This window comes from Aedes aegypti, chromosome 2 (assembly GCF_002204515.2).
Source record: "Aedes aegypti strain LVP_AGWG chromosome 2, AaegL5.0 Primary Assembly, whole genome shotgun sequence".
In the NCBI taxonomy this organism is placed as follows: Eukaryota; Metazoa; Arthropoda; class Insecta; order Diptera; family Culicidae; genus Aedes; species Aedes aegypti.
In genome coordinates this window covers 19,882,653-19,903,727 of record NC_035108.1, presented here as the reverse complement: position 1 = coordinate 19,903,727, position 21,075 = coordinate 19,882,653, and the positions used below count along the sequence as shown (strand labels likewise).

General features: G+C 39.6%; 1 protein-coding gene across 14 annotated transcripts in view; it reads left to right on the top strand.

Moving 5' to 3' along the window:
• LOC5571223 (potassium channel subfamily T member 2) overlaps window positions 1-21,075 on the top strand; it is a 716,145-nt gene that overhangs the window by 393,623 nt on the left and 301,447 nt on the right. For 13 of the 14 annotated variants that reach the window (XM_021840117.1, XM_021840125.1, XM_021840121.1 and 10 more), the window contains exon 1: window positions 3,090-3,394. The exons of the other annotated variant lie outside the window; for it this stretch is intronic. In XM_021840117.1, coding sequence (XP_021695809.1) covers window positions 3,105-3,394 — 290 coding nt within the window. In that variant the 5' untranslated portion in view covers window positions 3,090-3,104. Of the gene's footprint in view, window positions 1-3,089; window positions 3,395-21,075 lie in introns of those variants that run through there. 14 annotated transcript variants of the gene reach the window in all.

Here is a 21,075-nt window from a genome sequence, read left to right as displayed (position 1 = left end):
TCTTCTTGTCTTCTTGTCTTCTTGTCTTCTTGTCTTCTTGTCTTCTTGTCTTCTTGTCTTCTTGTCTTCTTGTCTTCTTGTCTTCTTGTCTTCTTGTCTTCTTGTCTTCTTGTCTTCTTGTCTTCTTGTCTTCTTGTCTTCTTGTCTTCCTGTCTTCTTGTCTTCGTGGCAATAACATTTTGGCACAGTGAGTGATTTTCGATGATTTCAAATGATCGTTAGTTTCTTAATTTTTTAAAAGTACTAAGTTTGAGACATCAGACATGCACGGAGTTAAGCTTACCGGAACCATCATTAAGCTTTACACTGATCCAACTTTAACGGCTGCGACGACTTCAATTCAGAGATCTCACCGTCCAACACAGCTGACGGCAGGCGTACCGTATTGAGACAGTCAATTAAAATCGACATCGTTAGCGTTGACCAGATACCGGATAGTGTTCCAAGTTTGTCCCAGCAAAACTGAAACCGGTCATCATCTCCTCGTCGGTTAATATCCTTCCCTGTTCGGCGAAGGGATATTCTCCGGATGCTGTGTGAGCCAAGCGTGGCATTTGTTCCATTGGCCGGTATCATGCCAGTACCACTAATTAAAAATCAATAATCAATAAGCTGTCATAATGAAAGCCGTAATTGTTGAGACGCCTTGTTCGGTCTCGTTGTTGCTCCGGTGGTTGTGCTACCGTGTAGCTACCGTAGTGTGCCGCACCGATGCCCGTGTAGAAAAATTGGCAAGTGGCAAATGAAGGGGAAATATTGTAGCTGACAGCTGTTCTTACCAGTCTTATCTGTGTGATTTTATTTTTTTTTAAGATGTACCCGAAACACGTCAGTTGCTAATTGTTGCTCGTTTGAAAAATGCCTCAAGCGATTCAATCATTCATCTTCTATTAAAACTTTTTTTCTATTTATCGCCTTTACCTTAAGTGACTTTGCAGGCTCTAGTAATAGGAGATTTTTTCACATTTCCAATAATAATGATTCTGCTTTCATTTAAAATTTAACTCTATTGTTTGATATCGATCCCTGAAGATGATCCGATCCAAGGGACAAAACGTCGACAAAGATCAAATAAAATTTAAAGCATTTCAAAGGGATTAACAACAAGACAAGCTATTGATAAAAAAAAAGTAAAATCCAAATGCTTTTCTTAGAACTTAAAAAAAAACATATTTTCCAACTTTACAAAACCTGAAAAATGATAAAAAATCTGAGTTTTTATTCGGAGAAGCATATTGTACCGATTTACCTTAAACAAGACAAAGAAAAGATGTTCGAAATGGTGCCGTTGGCTTTTCGCTCTTTGAAGAAGACCCATCTCAGTCGGTATCAATAGCTAGGCCCTGCCTCAGTAATTAACTGACAGATGTGATGTTTGCGGAGGTATAAAAAATATCAGAACCGTATTCCTGTTTCAGCGATGTTGTTATTACAACCCGTTCCCTATAGAGACCGCTGATGTTGAGCCATCGCATCATCATCATAACCATCAGGATCGGGTGGCAGTCGGTTGTGACGAGGGAAAAGGATGTGAAATTAAATTAAATTATGCCTCGACAAATGGAGCAGCGAATTACTAGTTGGTTGCCATGTGCGCCGCCGACGAAAGTCGTGAGTGCAAAAAATGTTTTAAATTATATATGAGGTTGGCAGAGACAGCTTTTAAGGGAACGATCGGCTTAAAAAAATTGCAATTTTTCTTTCTAAGTCGATGTGGCTACACTTACAGTAAATTCATATTTCAGTGATTGTTTGGACATTTTCAATGCCACACACTTAAATTATTTCACCGACCTCAGTAAAGTTTTTCGCCGAGAACCCAACAGCTGAGAATTCGGTAATTTTTAACGCCGAATCTCAATACTTATTTTACCGAGATTTCGGCAATCCGAATTTTTTGCCGAGATCTCGGCAAACGTTACCGAGATTCGGTAAACGTTTACCGAGATCTCGGTAAAAGTTTTACCGAGAATCGTCAAATTATTACCGAGATATCAGCTGTTGGGTTCTCGGCGAAACCGTTTAAGTGTGCAGCTAACGGCAGAAAACTGAAACAACGGTATTTGTCAAAAATTCGCTTCCATACAAACTAGCACACTTTCTGTAAATGCCAAAATTTATCCGATTCCACTAAAGTTTTGCCTTAAACCTACAAACCTATTTATGGAGCATTAATAAAGTGTGACATAATTAAAAGTGTTACTGAAATAAGAATTTTTTTTTTTCAATTAAATTATTTCTTATTAGACAGTGATGGCAAAAAATCCAATCCAAATCCAAGCCATGTTTAGAATGAGAAAAATCATACTGAACAAATAATCGCAAAAGCTTCCAAACCCATTATGCTTTTGTAGGTGACATTTTCCTAAAAACACCCAATGATCAGGAGGATAATGCCAAATAACGGTTCTAAGGTGACAAATGTGTCGTATTACTTTGCTTTTGTTGAAGATAGGTTCAAATGTAGCAAAAAATTAAAAAAGTTTCCAGTTTTTCTGCAAAAAAAATTGTTTGTATACGATGGTCAAGAATAAGTTAGAACATTACACTCTTAAAAATAGTTAAAATCACTCCGGACGTGATTCACATTATGACTGAATGACACATGGAGTAAGTGGTGAAATGACGTAAAAATGTGCCCTGAAAGATGTATTGAACGAAAAATGTAATTTTACAAGATGAAGGACATGAAAATGATGCCACTATGATTGACATTTCCCGAATCAGACACCATCGTATTTAAAATGTGATACAAATTCACATCATTTGGCTCGCTTCTTTTATGTGCATCCAAAAGACGTAAAATCACATGATTTTTTCGGAGTGTGTACGTTTCTATAAAGCATCTAATGAATGACACCACACAATATCACTTTCCTGTAAATACCATACAACTTTCAACCCTTCGCTTAGTCCTTTGTACATAAGATAAGTTGTTTGTATGCATGTACCACACTGGATCGTTGTTTCCTGTAGCACCCGCAAAATCTGCTTATTCTGCTAGAAAAAAAAGAAGCTCTACCCTCAAATCCCGTAAAAGTCAAACGTCCATAAAACATAGAAAACAAAAAACCCACAACCAACTGTCCGCTGTTTTTGCTTCCATGGCCCAGCAGCACCAGACCAGCAACAACAGCAGCAGCAGCAGCAGCAGAATGTCGCTCTTCTTCTTCCGGCTGCACAACCTCCAGCGCGAGGAGGCCAACAAAAAGCGCAAGAAGCAACAACAGCAACAGCAGCAGCGGCAACGGCAACGAAGGGGCGCCAAAGTCTTCCGCGGGGTGTCCTGCAATTCCGGTTTCAGCCACCTGACCCTGGGACCGTCCCGACTTTTCGAGAAGACCCCGATGAGCCCGTCGGACAGTCTGGACGAGATCGCACTGCAGATTCCCAGGTAATTTTAAGGATTTTGCAGGGAATGGGAGGGAAATTGGTCCAATTTGTAGGTTGCACAGTGGGCAAAATCGGACCCGTAATCGGATTTATTTACTCACTGAATTAAAATCTTGAAAACATTCAATTGAATTTCAATTAATTCATATTTAAAAACTTCCTTATGATTGGCCTAGTATCGCCTTGCATTAAAAATCGAAAAGAATTTTATTTAATGCTGTTTCATGCAAAGAAAGTCGATTGTAAATTAAAACTTACACTTCTAAAATCAACAAAAAGCAATAATTTTTAAAAATCTTTTTCAAGAACGGAAAGTCTTTTGCGTGTATAGTATTCCGTCTAAATTACGTTTATAACATTTGTTTTGGATTGAGCATAACGTTCTTAAAAGAAGCACTTGCTTCATTCGACTTTTTGCTGCACTTTACTCTAAATTTTAAATGATTTTACCCAATATCTAAGTTTTTAAGCATTTTGGCACACGAGAATCATATAATTTTTAAGGTTAAAAAGGAATGTACTCGTTGAACCATGAAGACATTACGTATATTAATGAATTTTATCCGTATTATGCAGTTCTGGGTTGAAAAAAATATCCGTTTTGTCGAAATACCTCATTCTGGTATTTGAACGTTTTTTTTTCGTTGCATGTTCAATTATCGTTGAATAGAATCTGATAAGAATCTAAAACTTTCTGACCTTCAGCTAAAGTTCTTTTTGAAAACGAACACATTTGTGCTCTAAGAAACGACCTCTAAGAGCGGCGCTACAAAAACAAAGTGACTCATTATTCATTAAGGGTCAAAAATGACCCATGACATTGAACTGCTCGTCAAAATCAATTTTCAAACCCATTTACGTTTAGACGAAACCCAAGAAGGAAACCCTGGATTTTCTGTATGTATTGCCATTCTAGATCTGGAACATATGTCAGAAGAAACTGGTACCTATCATTTTCAGAAGTTTATACGCATGTATGGCACGACGGCTTAAATTAAATGATTTTGCATTCCGATTCACAAGACCATCAAGAGGACAAATAATTAGATTTGGTCGGAACATTCTGAAATGCGATACCTAGCTTAAAAGTCATGATTTTTCATACAGATTCAAAAAGACACCATAAATACCAAACTTATTTATTTTTACTTCTTTCCGGCGTTACGTCCCAACCGCGACAGAGCCTGATTTTTAGCTTAGTAGTAAATATCGTGGGGCAGGTACGAAAATATTCAAGAAGAAAAGAAGTCAAGCGAATTTCCAACCCGAAAAGATTCTCAACCGGTGGGATTCGAACCCACAACCCTCAGCTTGGTATTGATAAAAAGATATACGTTTACCGCTCTGGCTATCTGGGTCTTCTAAAAATAAAATTATTATATCCGAACACTCGCAACCATTTCCGTTTCGATCAACTTACGAAAAATTTCTTTTCCAGGAATTTCTTGAAAGATTTCTAATCAAAATTCCTTCAAGATAATATCCACCGTGGACCATACAGTGATTCTCCCAGGGATCTCTCCAGAAAGAATGATTGATCACTACCAGATTTTTTATCTAGCAATAATAGGGCTCCAGGAATAAGTTCAGCAATTCCTCCAATAATTTTGCTAAGAGTTCCCGACCAGATGGAAGAAACAAGATTATTACAGAATGTGTTCCCCTGATATGATTTTTTTTATAACACCAGTTGTTATAAAACATGCACCGTTAGTAGTTAAAATAACAAAAATTCTAACAAAATTTGCACCAAATTAAACTAAAATATAGCAAACCCTGTTATAATTATAACAACATTATTACAGAATGTGTTGCAAGGATGTTACAAATTAACAAAATTATTGCTAACTATGTTACTGTTTATGACACCGGATTTTATTTACAACAAACTTATAAATGCGATGTCAAAAATATAACAAATGTTGTTATAAATGTGTTACTAAAAATATAACAAGTTGAGAACAAAGCCATCTTGATAACAAAATTATATCAATTTCTGTTATTTATAACTGCTGCTGTTAGGAATGTGTTATAACCTTGTTATGTGGTTCTGGTCGGGTTCCTACAGCGCATACCAGGAATTCCACCAAAGATTATTCCAGGGATCTGCAGGAAAATATCTACATGAATTCCTCTACAGATTTCGTGAGGAGATTCTAAAAATGTTCATGCAGCATTGCATCCAGTGGTTCTTCCATAGATTTCTGAACTAAAATAATTGCTGGGATTTCTTTGGAAATTTCTCCAGGGAGTACTTAAGGAATTCTTCCAGAGATTGCTCCAGGGATTCCTTCGGATATTCATCCAAAGATTCTTCAAGCGATTTCTCCTGGTATTCCATCATAAATTCCTTTATAAACTCTCCAGAGACTCTTACAAGGATTCCTTCAAATAAGGTACCGCGGGGCAAGTGGGAACGAAAAAAACGATAGTTCCAACAAATTGTTCAATTAAATTTTCAATTGTCAATATTTTTCAAATCAAACAACACAATCACATTTTGGCAACAAATTTGCTGGTGTGTGCATGAAACTGATCGAATAATTTCGAAATTGTGAAAACCTTGGAAGAAAGCTTTAGAATGAGCCATTGGACGCAGTTACCTCGCTAAACGGGGCAAGTGGGACACATCCAGTTTCATGCGCCAATCCTCATCAGTAAGTCAACCATTACAATAATATGATTGATAAATCATAAATTTTTAATTTAAAGTACATATTTGATGTACATAAGGGATCAATCATAAAATACGTAACGTTTTAGGAAGAAAACCTTTATTTAATAGTATGTCACCTCACATTTAATATTAACTGAAAATTCCTCAATAAAAGCTCAAAGAGGAATTAAACATGTACGAGATATATAATTTAAAAGTTGTTTATTAAAATGTAGCACATAAACAATCAATAATTGACGAAATTATTAATATGTTTTGTTATTATTTATATGCATGGCAAAAAACCACTTAATGGGGTAGAATTGTTTTCCATCACTACTTAATTTGGTAGAAATAACAAATTAAGTTCAAATAAAATAGAAAAGTAATCGTTCTCATGATGCATTTCAAATTTCAGCTTCGTGTTTGTTTAATTTTGAAGTCGTTTTTCATAAATAAAAAATAAAGAATAATTACACTTTTCTTCTCCCTTTTATGCAATTACGTAATTTGAGATTGATCTTTTTTTTTTATAAAAATCATTTGTTTGAATGTTTTAGTGCTACTCTCTAGGAAAATGTATGAAACGTATATGAAAAGTATTGTTTCTGGTTTTTGTTTTGATAGGTCCCACTTACCCCGGGTACAAACATATTTTGGGGTAAGATAGACCATCAAAACGTTCATATGAAATGAAAACAAAACACTGTTTTATCGTTAGCAGCTTGTAATAATACTTAAAATTGTAGCTTACTGATGGAAATTCGATTTATAACACATTTATGCGAGTCAATGCAAGACGTGAAACGTGTCACAAATTATCATGCAAGTTGAAAATGGCGCTGAACTGACAACTGTTACATGAACCACATGGTAATAAAAATAACAATATGTTTAGTACTAAATACATTCCTTGTCATTGTATCTTCAACTTTATAGAAGAATACCCCCATGAAAAACTTTTCCTAAGTGAGCTGTGACGAAACGCCCCACTTACCCCGTATTCTCACTTGCCCCGAGGTACCTTAATCATTACAGAGATTCATGCAAAAATGTCTTCAAGGCTTGCTCCAGGAATTCCTCCAGGGGTTGAATAAGGATAATCTCTTCAAGCATTACTCCAGATATTCCTCCAGTAACTTTTTCAAAATTTCCTCCTAGGATACTAGCAGAGATTCCTCCAGAAATTATTCCGGAAATTTCTTCAGCGATACTACCAGAAATTTCTCAAAGGGTTTCACCAGAAAATTATGTTTTTGCTCATTTATTTTTCCTGCAACGGATTTCCTTCAGGGAAATTATTTCACGAATTTCTCAAATGATTTATCAAGAGTTTCCCACAAGAATTCTTCCAGATATACCTCCAGGAAAATCGCTACAAAGGTTACTCCAAGGATTTTTCCTGGTTATCCTCCAGGGATTCTCCCAGAAACTCTCCAGAGATTTGTTATAAGCCTCCAAAAATTCCTTCAGTGTTTTCTCCTATATTTCCCTTAGAAATAACTCCAGAGATTCCTACAGGAATCTCTCTAGGAACTACTCCAGCTATTCATCCATAAGTTTTACAGAAATTCCTTCAGGAACTTTTTTTTTCCTGAAGAAATTATTGTAATATTTCTGGATAAATTTCTGGAGGAATCCCTGGTAAAACCTCTCAATAAATTTGCAAAGAAATCCCTGTTGGATTTATTGAAGGAGTCCCTGTTTAAATACCTCGAGAAATTATTGCATGACTCTTTGGAGGGATAGCCGAAGAAAGCTTTGGATAAATTCATGAACAAATCTCTGAAACATTTTTTATAGTAACCCATGAACAGATATTTGTGGAACAATCCTAGTAGAAATTGCTGAAGAAATCTCTGGAGGAATCCCTGTAAAGATTTTCCTGGAACAATCCCTAAAGGAGTTTCTGAAGTATTTCCTGTATGAGTCTCTTCAGGATTAGCTGGGTAAATTTCTGAAGGAATCACCTGGGTATATTGCTGAAGAGATCTCAGAAGAACAACCTGAGTAACTTGCTGAAGGAATTCTAGAGATATTTTTCTGGTGAAATTCCTGAAATATTCCTTGGAGCAGTCCATGGAGGAATTTCTGTAGGAATTCCTGGAGGAATTCATGAAAAGATTTTCCTAGAGAAATCCAAGTAGAGATTTTTTTGGAGGAATCCATTTAAAGATTTTCCAAATGTCTATGGATAAATTCTAAGAATTATTTTGGTAATGGGAGATTTTTTTGGAAAAATTTCAAACAAAATTCTTAAAGAAATCCTCAAAAGAATGTTTGAAGGCCCAAAACGAAACTTTGGGGAAATTTCTGGGAGAATCCCTGAAGGATAACCTGGAAAAATCGTTGCAGAAAGAGTAAATCGCCGTATCATGTGAAAAAAATCTCCAAATTTGAACTGCAAACAATAGAAATACGGTTGAATCTACTATTTTACCAACAAAATGCTTGAAAATAAATGCAATAACTTAATAAAAAGTAAACTAACGGACAGTCCGGTGACAACACTATTTAAATCGAGCTTCTGTTAAACCATATGACAGCCGCTTTGATTGGCATGAGTTCCTTTAGTTCGGTTTTGGCACACCACATTCACACAATGAAAGCTGGCTTTCAGAGATAAACCAGCCTTGGACTGCAAATCTCGTTAATAAAGACAATAATAATAATAAAATAAAAGTAAAGTTTCACCGTAAACTGAACTTTTCTCAAGTGTTTGGAGTAATTCAAGTAGCGGTTTCTTGAAAGTATCCCTGAGAGAAATCATGTAATTCGTGAAGTAATTATTTTAAATTTTCGCAATACACCCAATTCTGTTTTTACACGGGGGATGCGAACCGTGCAAAACAAGTTTTCAGTTCAAAATTTCAAAAAACCGTGCAAAAGAGTAACCTTATTTCCCGACGTTTTATGCAAAAATAAGGTTATGGCGGAAAAATAATGTATGGTTTTTTTTTGCACAGCCGTGTAAAAAAAATCCGTACAAAAACAGAATCGGGTGTAATTTTGGAGACAGAAGAACAATGAAGCACTGGAAAAATATCTGGAAGAACTCTTAAACAGATTGACATGTGTAAATTCTGGAGGAATTCCTGGAGAAAGCCTTGGAGAAGAAATAACAGGAAATATCGCTTGAAAAATCTCTGGAAGAATCTCTGGAATAGTCCCTGGAAAAGTTCCCTGAGAAATCTTTGGAGAAATTCCCGGCGGAATCCTGGGAGCAATTGCTAGAGGAATCTCAGTAAACATTTTACTGGAGGTATCCATGAGGAAATCACTCAAGACAGTCCTGCCAGAACTCCTGGCGAAATCTATAAAATCTGTAAAGTAATCCCTGTGAAGATTTCACTCTAGGAATTCCTCGAATAATCCTTGGACCCAAATAGCACACATATTTTAATAGAGGCAGATTAAACTGTTATATGACCATATCTAGCCTTATATCAGTTGATATGGCTTAATTGAAACATGTGTGTTACTCGGATAGGAATCCCTGAAGGAACTGGAACCGATAAAAGAATCTGGTAGCATTTCAAAGTTTTCCCTGGAGAAAGCTCTGCTAAAATCCATGGAAGAATCCCCTGAGAAATCGCTGAGATTACTGTGTGATTATCTTGGAAGAATTTTAAGTAAAACCACTGGAGGAACCTTTGAAAGAATTCCTGGAGAAACCTCTTGAAGAGTCTCTGGTAGGGAACTCTGATTAACTAAAGGAATTCGCGTTGATTTTTTTGGAGCCCTATTCGAAATCAGCAATAAAACTTATTTTTAGGTAAAAATATGAATTATGATTGATTCCAACTCGTTATAGAGTTTCATTCTACTTAGTCGTAAGCGCTATTATCTTCTATATAAATAAAAACGGAATGATGTTTGTATGTCACGAAATGGCTCACGAACGGGGCAACGGATTTGAATGATTCTTTCTCCGTTTTGTTCGTCAAGGGTTCCGACGTGTTTGTGTGTATAAAAGTTCCAGATTGTTCACCGGGAAAGTAGGAAAAACGGTACTGAACGGAACTGTCATTTTTTTTTTTACTTGTCTCGTTTATTTGGCAGGCTCAGGCGCCGTAGGGCATAACAGAGCCGAAATCTTTTCTTTTTTTTTACATTATTTACATTTTGAAATTTGAACTTATTTTAAAAACTATGTTAGTTTGCGGAAGTTTTAAGGTTAGTGGATACATTTGAAATAGGGAAGGAAAGGATTTTTTGGAATTACTTAAGCTACTTAGACTACTAAGCTGATGAAGCTTGAAGGGACAGGATGTCCAGATCTGTAATGAAACTAAACAGAAACGGTTTGTGGGAGACACGACGAGAAGAGGACAATTTGAATGGGAAAAAGAAAGACAGGGAACGAACACAATCAAACCCGGATATTGATACGCTTCAAAAACAGATGGATTAAATTCATATATTCTAAATCAAGGCCCGCCAACACTTCCCTGACAGGTTTCTGCTGTTTTCCTCGGATCCGGAGAGTTTCAGTCAGCTCAGATCTGACGCCACGATGCTCAACGCATCCCCACACAACATGTTCGATATCCTGGTAAGCCACGCCGCAAACACAGAGATTGCTTTCTGAGAGCCCAATACGGTGGGTATGCGCGCTTAACGAATAGTGATTGGACATAAGCCGACACATGACACGAATGAAATCACGGCTCATGCCCAACCCCTTAAACCATGGCTTTTTCGACACCTGTGGAAATATGGAATGCAGCCATCTACCCATTTCTCCGTCTCTCCATTTCTGTTGCCAGCTGATCAAGGTCTCCCGACGGGCCAATGCAAAAAATTCTTCGAAGGCGATTTGACGCTCGTAAACATCGCCTTCTTTAGCGCCTACCTTAGCCAGAGAGTCCGCTTTCTCATTGCCAGGAATGGAGCAATGCGAAGGGACCCAAGCTAGGGTAATAGTGTAAGAGCGAATTGACAAAGCACTCAATGCCTGGCGTATTCTATTCAGGAAGTACGCTGAGTGCTTCACCGGCTTCATTGACCGAACAGCCTCCAGAGAACTTAAACTGTCGGAAAAAATGAAGAAGTGCTCGGGTGGGAGAGAACTGATGTACTCTAAAGTGTAATGTATAGCTGCTAGTTCAGCAACATATACAGAACATGGTTTTTGAAGCATGAAGGAGGCGCTATGAGAAACGTTGTAAACACCGAAACCAGTGATATCATCCATTTTTGACCCATCAGTGAAGAACTGTCGGCTCTCGCTGACATGCCCGAATTTACTTGCAAACATGGGAGGGATAAACTTTGAACGAAAGTGATCTGGATGGGCTAACCTCCAGCGTCATGTACCAGCAGTACACACTCATGAAACGAGTTTGAGGGTTATGTTCAAGCAGCTTTTCGTAGTTTTCAATAACCAATGGATTGAGAACCTCACAACGGATGAGGAACCTGAGTGTTAACTCCGCGAAACGATCTGTCAGGGGCTGTACTCCTGCAAGTACCTCTAAACTCATTGTGTGAGTCGAGTTCATGCAGCCTAGCGCGATGCGAAGACAGCGGTACTGAATCCGCTGTATCTTCAGCATATGTGTTTTCGCCGCGGATTGAAAGCAAAAGCTACCGTACTCTAAGACCGACAAGATGGTTGTTTGGTACAGCTTGATCAGATCTTCCGGATGGGCTCCCCACCATGTTCCGGTTATAGTTCGCATGAAGTAGATTCGTTTTTGGCATTTCTGTGTCAGATACACAATGTGTTTCCCCCAGGTGCATTTGGCGTCGAACCAGACCCCGAGATATTTAGAAGACAAGCTATGAGTGATTGTCTTACCCATGAGTGTAAGCGGAAACTTGGCAGGTTTGTGTTTCTTTGAAAAGACAACCATCTCAGTTTTCTCCGCAGAGAATTCGATACCCAGCTTTAAGGCCCAAGTAGACAAATTGTCCAGAGTATCTTGTAAGGGTCCTTGTAGTTCGGCTGCTGTTGGTCCTGTGACAGAAACAACACAGTCGTCTGCAAGCTGTCTTAACGAGCAATTTTCCATGAGACAGTCATCAATGTCTCTCACATAAAAATTATAAAGAAGGGGACTCAGACATGATCCCTGGGGGAGACCCATGTAGCTAATTCGTGAAACTGACAAGTTGCCATGAGTAAAACTCATATGCTTCTCGGACAACAAATTGTACAAAAAATTGTTCAAAACTGATGAAAGGCCACTTGCGTGGAGTTTGTCTGAAAGGACATCAACACAAACTGAGTCAAAAGCACCCTTAATATCCAAAAACACTGAACCCATCTGTTCCTTTTGGGCAAAGGCAAGTTGAATTTCTGAAGAAAGCAGCGCAAGACAGTCGTTCGTTCCTTTGGCTCTGCGAAAACCAAACTGTGTATCTGACAGCATGCCATTCGATTCAACCCATTTATCCAGCCGAAAGAGAATCATCTTCTCTAACAACTTGCGAATACACGACAACATCGCAATTGGGCGGTACGAATTATAGTTCGACGCGGGTTTCCCGGGTTTTTGGATGGCTATTACTCTCACCTGCCTCCAGTCATCCGGAACAATGTTACACTCCAGAAAGTGATTAAACAAGTTCAATAGGCGCCTCTTTGCGACGTCAGGTAGGCCCTTAAGCAAATTGAACTTGATTCGATCCATTCCTGGAGCGGAATTGTTACATGAAAGGAGAGCAAGTGAGAATTCAACCATCGAAAAAGGTCTATCCATGGCGTCCCTATCCACCGGAATATCTCGTCGCACGCGATCAACAGGAACGGAATCCGGACAAACTTTCTTAGCGAAATCGATAATCCACCGAGGAGAGCTCTCTCGATCTTCATTAACCGACGATGTATTACGCATTCTTCTTCCGACGGTCCAAAGCGTTCTCAACGAGGTCTCACGTGATAATCCTTCCACAAAATGACGCCAATAACCGCTTTTCTTCACTTTGACCAAGCTTTTAAACTTGCGTTCAAGGGAAGAATAGCGCTCATAGTTGTCAATTGAACCACGTTTCCGGAAGTCTTTAAACGCGGCGGATTTCTCGCGATAGAGTGCCTTACACTCTTCATCCCACCACGGATTGGGAGGCTTCTTGCGAACCGACGGACCAGGCACAGGACGGCGTTGGGCTTGAAGAGCGCTGTTGAGAATCAACTCGGATAAAAAGCGATACTCTTCCAACGGAGGAAGTACTTCTACCGCTTGTTCTCCATCAATGATCGTTTTCGCGTACTTTCCCCAGTCTATGTGCTTTGTGAGGTCGTAGGCGAGATCGATGGATGAAGACTGTTGTGTTCCATTGGAAATTGAAACTACAATCGGCAAGTGATCGCTACCATGGGGATCCTGGATTACCCTCCATGAACAATCCAGCGATAACGAGCTTGAACATATTGAGAGGTCTAAACGGCTATCCCTAGGACTTCCATCTTGAGCTGGAGGTGCCACTCGTGTAACTTCCCCAGTGTTGAGAATTGTCATATTGAAGTCGTCGCAGAGGTCATATATCAACGTTGATCGGTGGTCGTCATACAGTTCCCCCCAGCCTGTTCCGTGGGAGTTGAAATCCCCAATGAACAACCGTGGTTCAGGCATAACAGAGCAGATGTGAGAGAGATCTCTGCGAGATATCGCCGATCTCGGAGGAAGATATATGGAGGCGACACTGAGGCTTTTGCCTCGGATAGTCACCTGACATGCAACGACTTCAATGCCTGACATCGGCGGCAGATCGACTCTGTAGAACGAGTGATGCTTTTTGATCCCCAAAAGCACTCCTCCATATGAGTCGGATCGATCCAGGCGAATAATATTAAAATCATGGAAAGGAAGGGTCACATCAGGTGTTAGCCATGTTTCTGATAACGCAAAAACATCGCACTGTAAATTACTAACTAAAAATTTAAAACTATCTAATTTAGGCATAATACTACGACAGTTCCAGTGTAGAACAGAAATCATATCTTCGACCTCTGTGGATAAATTATCCATCAAAAGATATGATCGTTGCAAGGAGGGGCATTCTAGAAGCCAGTTGCTTCAAAAGAGGAGTCACACATGGAAGCAATCCTTTGACAATGTTCTTCACTGGGTCAGAAGCATTGAAGAAATTAAGGATGATATCTACAATGCCAGAAAGCGTAAACATTGGAACGCCCTGAGGTTGCCCTAGGGGCTCCGAATGCGAACTTTCTTTTGGCTGAGCAGTTTGAAATTTTGGAATATTTGGGATTTTAGATTTTCCCGGTAGTGGCGGAAAGTCTCTTTCCTCTTGGAGTTTGAATCCAGGAAGTGAAAGCTTTGAGACTTTCGCGACAGGCTTAGTATTTTTCATGGCTGGTGGGTCATCACTGCTAGACAGATTCCGAGGCTTTTTTGTGGGTCTCTGGAGTCTCACACGCTTCCTCGATGAACCCTTGAAAACGAAGGAAATTCCTTCACCAACCTCAGAGTCGGAGCCCTGATCATCAAGAGACAGAGAAGAGTAGATATTTTGGGATTCAGCAGACGGAGCAGCCTTTTTCAACATCTCGGCAAAACTACGCCGAGAGCGCTGCTCTAATGATCGTCACTGATGTTGCTGCCGGCGTACGTACGTCGGGCAGTTTTCGAGGGCATGTGGTGGACTTTCGTTGCAATAAACGCATTTTGGCGGTATACTACATGCACCATCCACATGTCTCTCCCCGCAAGAAGCACATCGAGGTTTGTTGCAGCAATACTGGGCAGTATGGCCCAGCTGCTTGCAATTTGTGCAATTCATTACCTTCGGTACGTACAGCCGCACAGGTAAACGAAGTTTGCCGATTACAAGAAAATTCGGCAAAGCAGATCCGGAAAAGGTCACACAGAAGGATTCAGAATGTGAATAGATCTTCTTTTCTCCCACCAGGGATACGGAATGCAATTGCTTGCATTCCAGTATGGGGACAGATGGGAGAGAAGGGTTTTTGAAGCGACCACAACCCTGCATCAATTCTTCGCAGGTCATACTGCCTTCGGTGACCACTCCCGCAATCTCAACCCGATGGCTTGGCAGATAAGTTTGATACTCCCGAGTAAAGAGCTCACAGGCCACAATCTCATTGGCCTGTTTACGGTCACTGACGGTGACGCGCAGCTTACCAGAACCCACTGTGTCAATGGCGACAACGAAAGAGAATCGCTTAGTCAGATCCTTACTGATCTGAATAGTGTTCAACCGTTTGCCTTTGGATCGAAAGAAAACAACAAAAGGCCCACCAGAGTCGGGCGGGTAGGCCTTGAGGCGAGGGGACGTCGGAGATGGTAGAATATTGGTGTCCATTTGAGACACATCAGATTGAGGGGACACACATGGATTGGGCATAGAGGTGTTTGTGTTTTGTTGGTTCAACACATTCGAAGACTCAGTGAGGGGATACGACGTTCCCCCGCCATCATCATCTACACCCATTGCGGTAGCTTAACACCGCAAAGGGCGCACGAATAACTCAAACTAACACTATTCGAAGAAATGGAAATTGAATCAAACTGAAAAAAAAACACATACAAAGGGGAAAGGGAAGAGGGAAAACTTTCACACGCAGTAAAAACTAATCAAAAAAGACGTGAAGAGGAGAAGAACAACGAGAGGTACTTATCTTTTACTCTATCCACGCTGGCGTCGTCGATGCTGTAACCGATGGGCGTCTACGCTTGGGGAGAGGTAGCAAGTAACGTACGACCATTCGCTGGGACGCGTAGATGTGTGGTTGATCTCCGCTGACCACGCTATACGCACACCACAGACGATGATCGCACTGATGAATTCTGCACTGCACACAGGTAGCACACGGGACGGGGTGCGAGCTGCCTTCGATGATACACGTGATCAAAAAAGGACGGTCTGGTTCCTGGTTCGCTGGTACGGTGTATGTGTGGTTGGTCTCTCACTGCCTGCCACCAACCAACACAGGCGTCGATAACGATGGTGACCACTGTCGGCATGGAGAGCGCACCGCTGTGCACGCTATATACACACCACAAACGATGATCACTCAGGTAGCACACGGGACGAGGTGCAAGCTGTCTTCTACGATACACGTGATCGGAAAATAACCACGCAATGGCGAAAACGTTCAATACTTTTGCGCAAAACTCGATTAAACGGCAACACAATGGCTTCGCCAAAAGTGTTCCGCTTCCAAGCCGAACTGAGGCTCTTCACTGCACTAAAAACACTTTGCAATAGGCGTCGAAATACCAAAGATTTGGAAAAACGGGGGTGAACCCGGACACACGAGAACTATCGACTGTCTCGCACGGTAGCTCAACAAGGAATGAACTGTCATTTTGTATGGGACGATTCATAGCGGTTTTCAACAGCCTACTTGATGGCGAGACGAAGTTTGCCGGGACCACTAGTTCGTGAATAAAACTTAAAATGTTCCACTACGGCGGATATTCAAACTTACCTGCAAGGGTTCATGCACAAATTATGTCACGTTCCAAAGGGGGGGGGGGGGGGGGTCAACCCAAGCTTGACAAGCCTTTCAAAAATTTTGGGGGACTCATACAAAAAGCGCGACATGGGGGGGGGGGGTTGGTCGAAAAGTTGATATTTAGCGTGACATAATTTGTGTACCATCCCAAAGATTAATTTTCCAAGTGTGATTCTGTGAAAGCACTTATGGTTCGTACATTTGTTTACCAAAAAATGCAATAAATCTACTGTATTTTGAAAAACAACTTCCACTTTGCACTTTTTCCCCGAAATCGCATGGACGAACATGATCCGAGCGAATACGATACAAGTTTCTTCCCGCCCTCTGTGTCACTTACTTCACTATGGAAAACCTTCGTACTTCACTGAAGGATTTCATTCCAAACACACACCGTAAAACTTCTGTAATTCACGAAAATTTATGAAGTTTCCTCAACGACCGCGTATAATTGAGAATGTAAACAAAGTTCAATCCGTCGTACTGAGAAAAAAAAGCTCGTGTGCGATGCTCGGCGTAGTAAACGGTTGCTTTGATTGTTTTGTTCTCGCTGCACGGATAAAAATCTGATCCCCACACCATGATTTACAAATCATGAAATTCATAAATCGGTTAGGTCATGATATCAGGATCACAAATCATGGTTCCTGGAGTCATAATCATGATTCCTCATAAGCGTAACATCCAGTGTGAAAACACTAAGCGGCGCACTTTGCCTCATCACATTCGTATCGATTACCCATAATTCAAGATGACAAAGCGGTTGAGTGGTAGAGTACGTGACTCACAATCGGAAGGTTCTTGGATCGAATCTCAATATATGCTATTTTTAACTTTTTTTTATTTTTCTCGATCATAAACGGATGCGCGACTCAGCATTTTTGGAATTTGAATCATGATTCCGAGCAATCAGCTACAAAAACCTAACGCGTGTGTTGCGTTACGGCAATCTGACTCATGATATCATGAGTCCAAATCATGGTGTATTTTCATAAGACGAAAACACGCTGGAATCATGATATCATGAGTCATAATCTTGTTTTTGGATTCTGATTTCTACCCGTGTGCATTGTGAGCAACTGACATGATTGTTCGGTCAAAAGGAATTGGGTTATGTTCATGGCAAACAATGAATTTTAAAATAAAATGAATGTATTTCAACATGCTGAAGGAATGGAGGGAGATGCCCGTAGATCTATATATTCTGATATAACCTTTCATTATAGCGTTGATATATTGTATTTTGATCACTCACTATATCACAGTGAGCCGTTAGTTGTGAGATGACTCTGAAAACTGATTGCAACAGAAATGAAATAGACGAATAGAGAAAACGGCAAGTAATAATTTCATTGCATTATTTCCAATAAACGATCAAGATGTTAATAAATTATATGAAGATCTGAGCATGTCCGCACCACACTCTACCAGAACAGGTTCCAGAATGTTCCGACCGAATCATATTCTCTTGTAAATTGAAATAACACTGAAAATTATATGTTTAATCAACATCCCACGAATAAAATATAGAAGGCCAGATGTGAGGCTAAATGGCTAAAGGCCACTTCTCCGACTCAGCAGTATAAGGCGCTATTGGTATTACAGGAACTACCATTTTTAACCTTGAAAATGTAAAAATCTGAAAATATAGATTCTAAGTAAAATTGTAAAAACATACCCCTATTTGAAACAGATGTGGCCTAAAACCAATATTGTAACCAATATTTTAGACATTGTTACGCCCAACTTTGACAGAAAAAAAACAGCCATTTTGTGAAATAATACGCCCAAAGCAACTGAAAAGGCACAAATTTAGGGGGAAATGTGAAAAATGGACCACCTCCTGAGCACAGGATGGAACTTGCACCAATTGATTTATAGAGCATTTTTTTCATCTGAATTATGCATTTCAAGATTCTAATTCAGCGACTTCTTAATAATTCCGACTACGAGTCCGATATCGCCCACTATGGCGTCGGTTTCATTTAACTTGGAGCGGCTCCTCCGGTGTCGTTCACTTTGGATTGTTGCACGAAATGAAATTTTCCCATTAAAAGTTGGTCGTGTGTTACGCCGCTGAAATGGGGAAGGAGGCCTCTGTTTTTGGTTGGGACAGCACTCGGGTCTGATTTGGAGTTGATTAGAGCCGGAGTCCTGTTTTTACCGGCGCGGCGTTAACGGAGCCATGTTGGTTAGTCGGTTCAAGGGAAATAGAATGAATCTTGGAAGCAGTGAGACACTTGCGAATTCGCGATGGTTTGAAATGAGCTCTATCTAGGATTATTTTGTGCTGAACTGTTGTTGAAATTAAGTGAGTATTCTATTTGTTGATGACATGCTGAAACTAATCTAGCATAATTATTATTTCAGAAAATACTTTTGACTTTCGCTCTGCTTGTGTTGGCAATTCAAAAATTGATACATATTTCGGAGGTTATTTCGGAGTTCGACTGTGTTTGACTGATTGTTCAAAACTAAATTGCTGCAATCTTAACACACTTGTGCCTCCCACCCAACTAGGCTCCCATCGTGTTGAACACCGGAAGACAAACTTTTCCATTCGAATGATTGCAAAGATACAACTTTTAATTGTTGCAGTTAGCCCCCATACCGAATGCCCACGTACAGGTAAGGACATTCAACTTCTGGACCCTTTCTTAATTAATTTGATTCCAAGATTATCACACGATACCAATCGATTGTCGTTTCTCGATTTCAGTGGCTGATTGAAAGAATGTGACATATGGCACACCTCAATTGATACTTATTCTTGACCAGCATGGAGCATCGACGAAGTTTATCCCTATATCTTGTTTTACATCTTAATTGAACATCGTTAGCCAAACAAAGATTGGAGCATGGTTGGCACAGCTTTAATCTCTTTTTATTGTTCCCCTTAAACATTATGTCCTAGACAAAGCTTCTCACAGTTGGGTAGTAAATGCAATTTGCGTCGTTGCACAGAAGTCGGTTTTTGGCGACCACACTGAAAATGGGAGACATCATATGGTGAAAATCAGGAGGAAGGAAATTAACCTTTAAATAGCGCAGTAGAAGTTTTGTGAGGTTTAAATGCTCCAGATGGCAGCTTTTTTCTTACTTGAAGTATAAAGAGTGCAAAATATTTAAGTATAGAATAAACAATCTAATCAACATGACAGACGCTAAAAGCTTCCATAATGCCATCTACAAATTATGTAGTGAAGAGATAATTGAATAATTTAGGGGAATGTCCACCGTGTTGTGTTTGCCAAAGTATAATTGGTTTTGGTGAGTACTTTGGTTCTAGATGACATGCATTATGGGCGAAAACGACCGTTTAGGGAAAAGAAGGAACACAAATGACATGACAATTTGAGTAGGGAATGTAAATCTGTTATGGTCAAAGCGAGAGTGGGGCTTTTTTAGATTTCTAGATGGATTCAAAACAAATGATATAAAATTATGTTAGTTAGAATGCTGCTCAAGAAACAATTTCAAAAGTTTTAGAAATCTATAGTGAATTGCAAAAGTTATGGCTATTTTTTATTTCTTTTTGTTGCAAGAATTGAAATTTTTGATCTTATGTTCATCGCATGGAATAAAATAAACATAAAAGCTTATGAAGAGACCCAGATAGCCGTAACGATAAACGCGCAGCTATTCAGCTAAACAAAACTGAGGGTCGTGGATTCCAATTCCGCCGGCCAAGGATCTTTTCCTTAAGCATTAGCTTGATTGGTAACGCACAGTTACTACTCCAGTATCACCAGATCAGCTGCACACAAAAGGAACCAACTAGTTGACTGCCTGGGCCTATCAGACACTCTCAGTGTATAAGTGCTGATAATCTTTTATTTTTAGGCGACAATGGCGCCTAACACGTCAGAATGCAGACTTATAAGGGCAAGGGGGAGCAATTTATGTGGCATTCAAAACTGGCCCACAGTAGATCAAATATACCCCTGCATCTACGCCACTTCATGTGGAAAGGTAAAGAAGTACGGGTAATTTTATGGCAGAGAGGCTTGCTATTGGTCAGAAGACTGACAATGTATCAGGCGTAAGAAAAGGCGTGCTATAATGATTGAAAAATGAAAGCGTAGGGAAACGATTTCGTGTCCGTCTCTGTATCTAACGATTGCTATGAAAGAAATATTTAAGTATTTAAGTAATAGATTAAGAGTGGAAAATAGAAACAAGTGAAAGATGCAGCTATAAAATACGAGGGAAGGTACGGGCTTAGGGTTGAAACCGTAACCTGTTAGGATCTTTTCGTAAAGGAATTTTTTTCAACTTTCTTGGGCATAGAAAATCTTTGCAATGATCGATTTCTCTTCAGCGTTTCTCTCTTTGCATTGATTCAGAAAAGAAAAATGCTTCACTTTTTGAAATATTTTTTAATGTTGTGCGATAAAGGATCGTTGTATCTTAGCTGACAAATTTTGGCGAAGTTGCTAGCGAAAGGAAACAGTTAAAAAGAGGAAACGATGAAGGCTATGCATACTTTTTGAAGTAAAGACATAAACACTGAATAATGAAATTGAAAAAAAAGAAGTTTTTTAAACCATCATTTGACCCTGATGGTCATCCTTTTAGA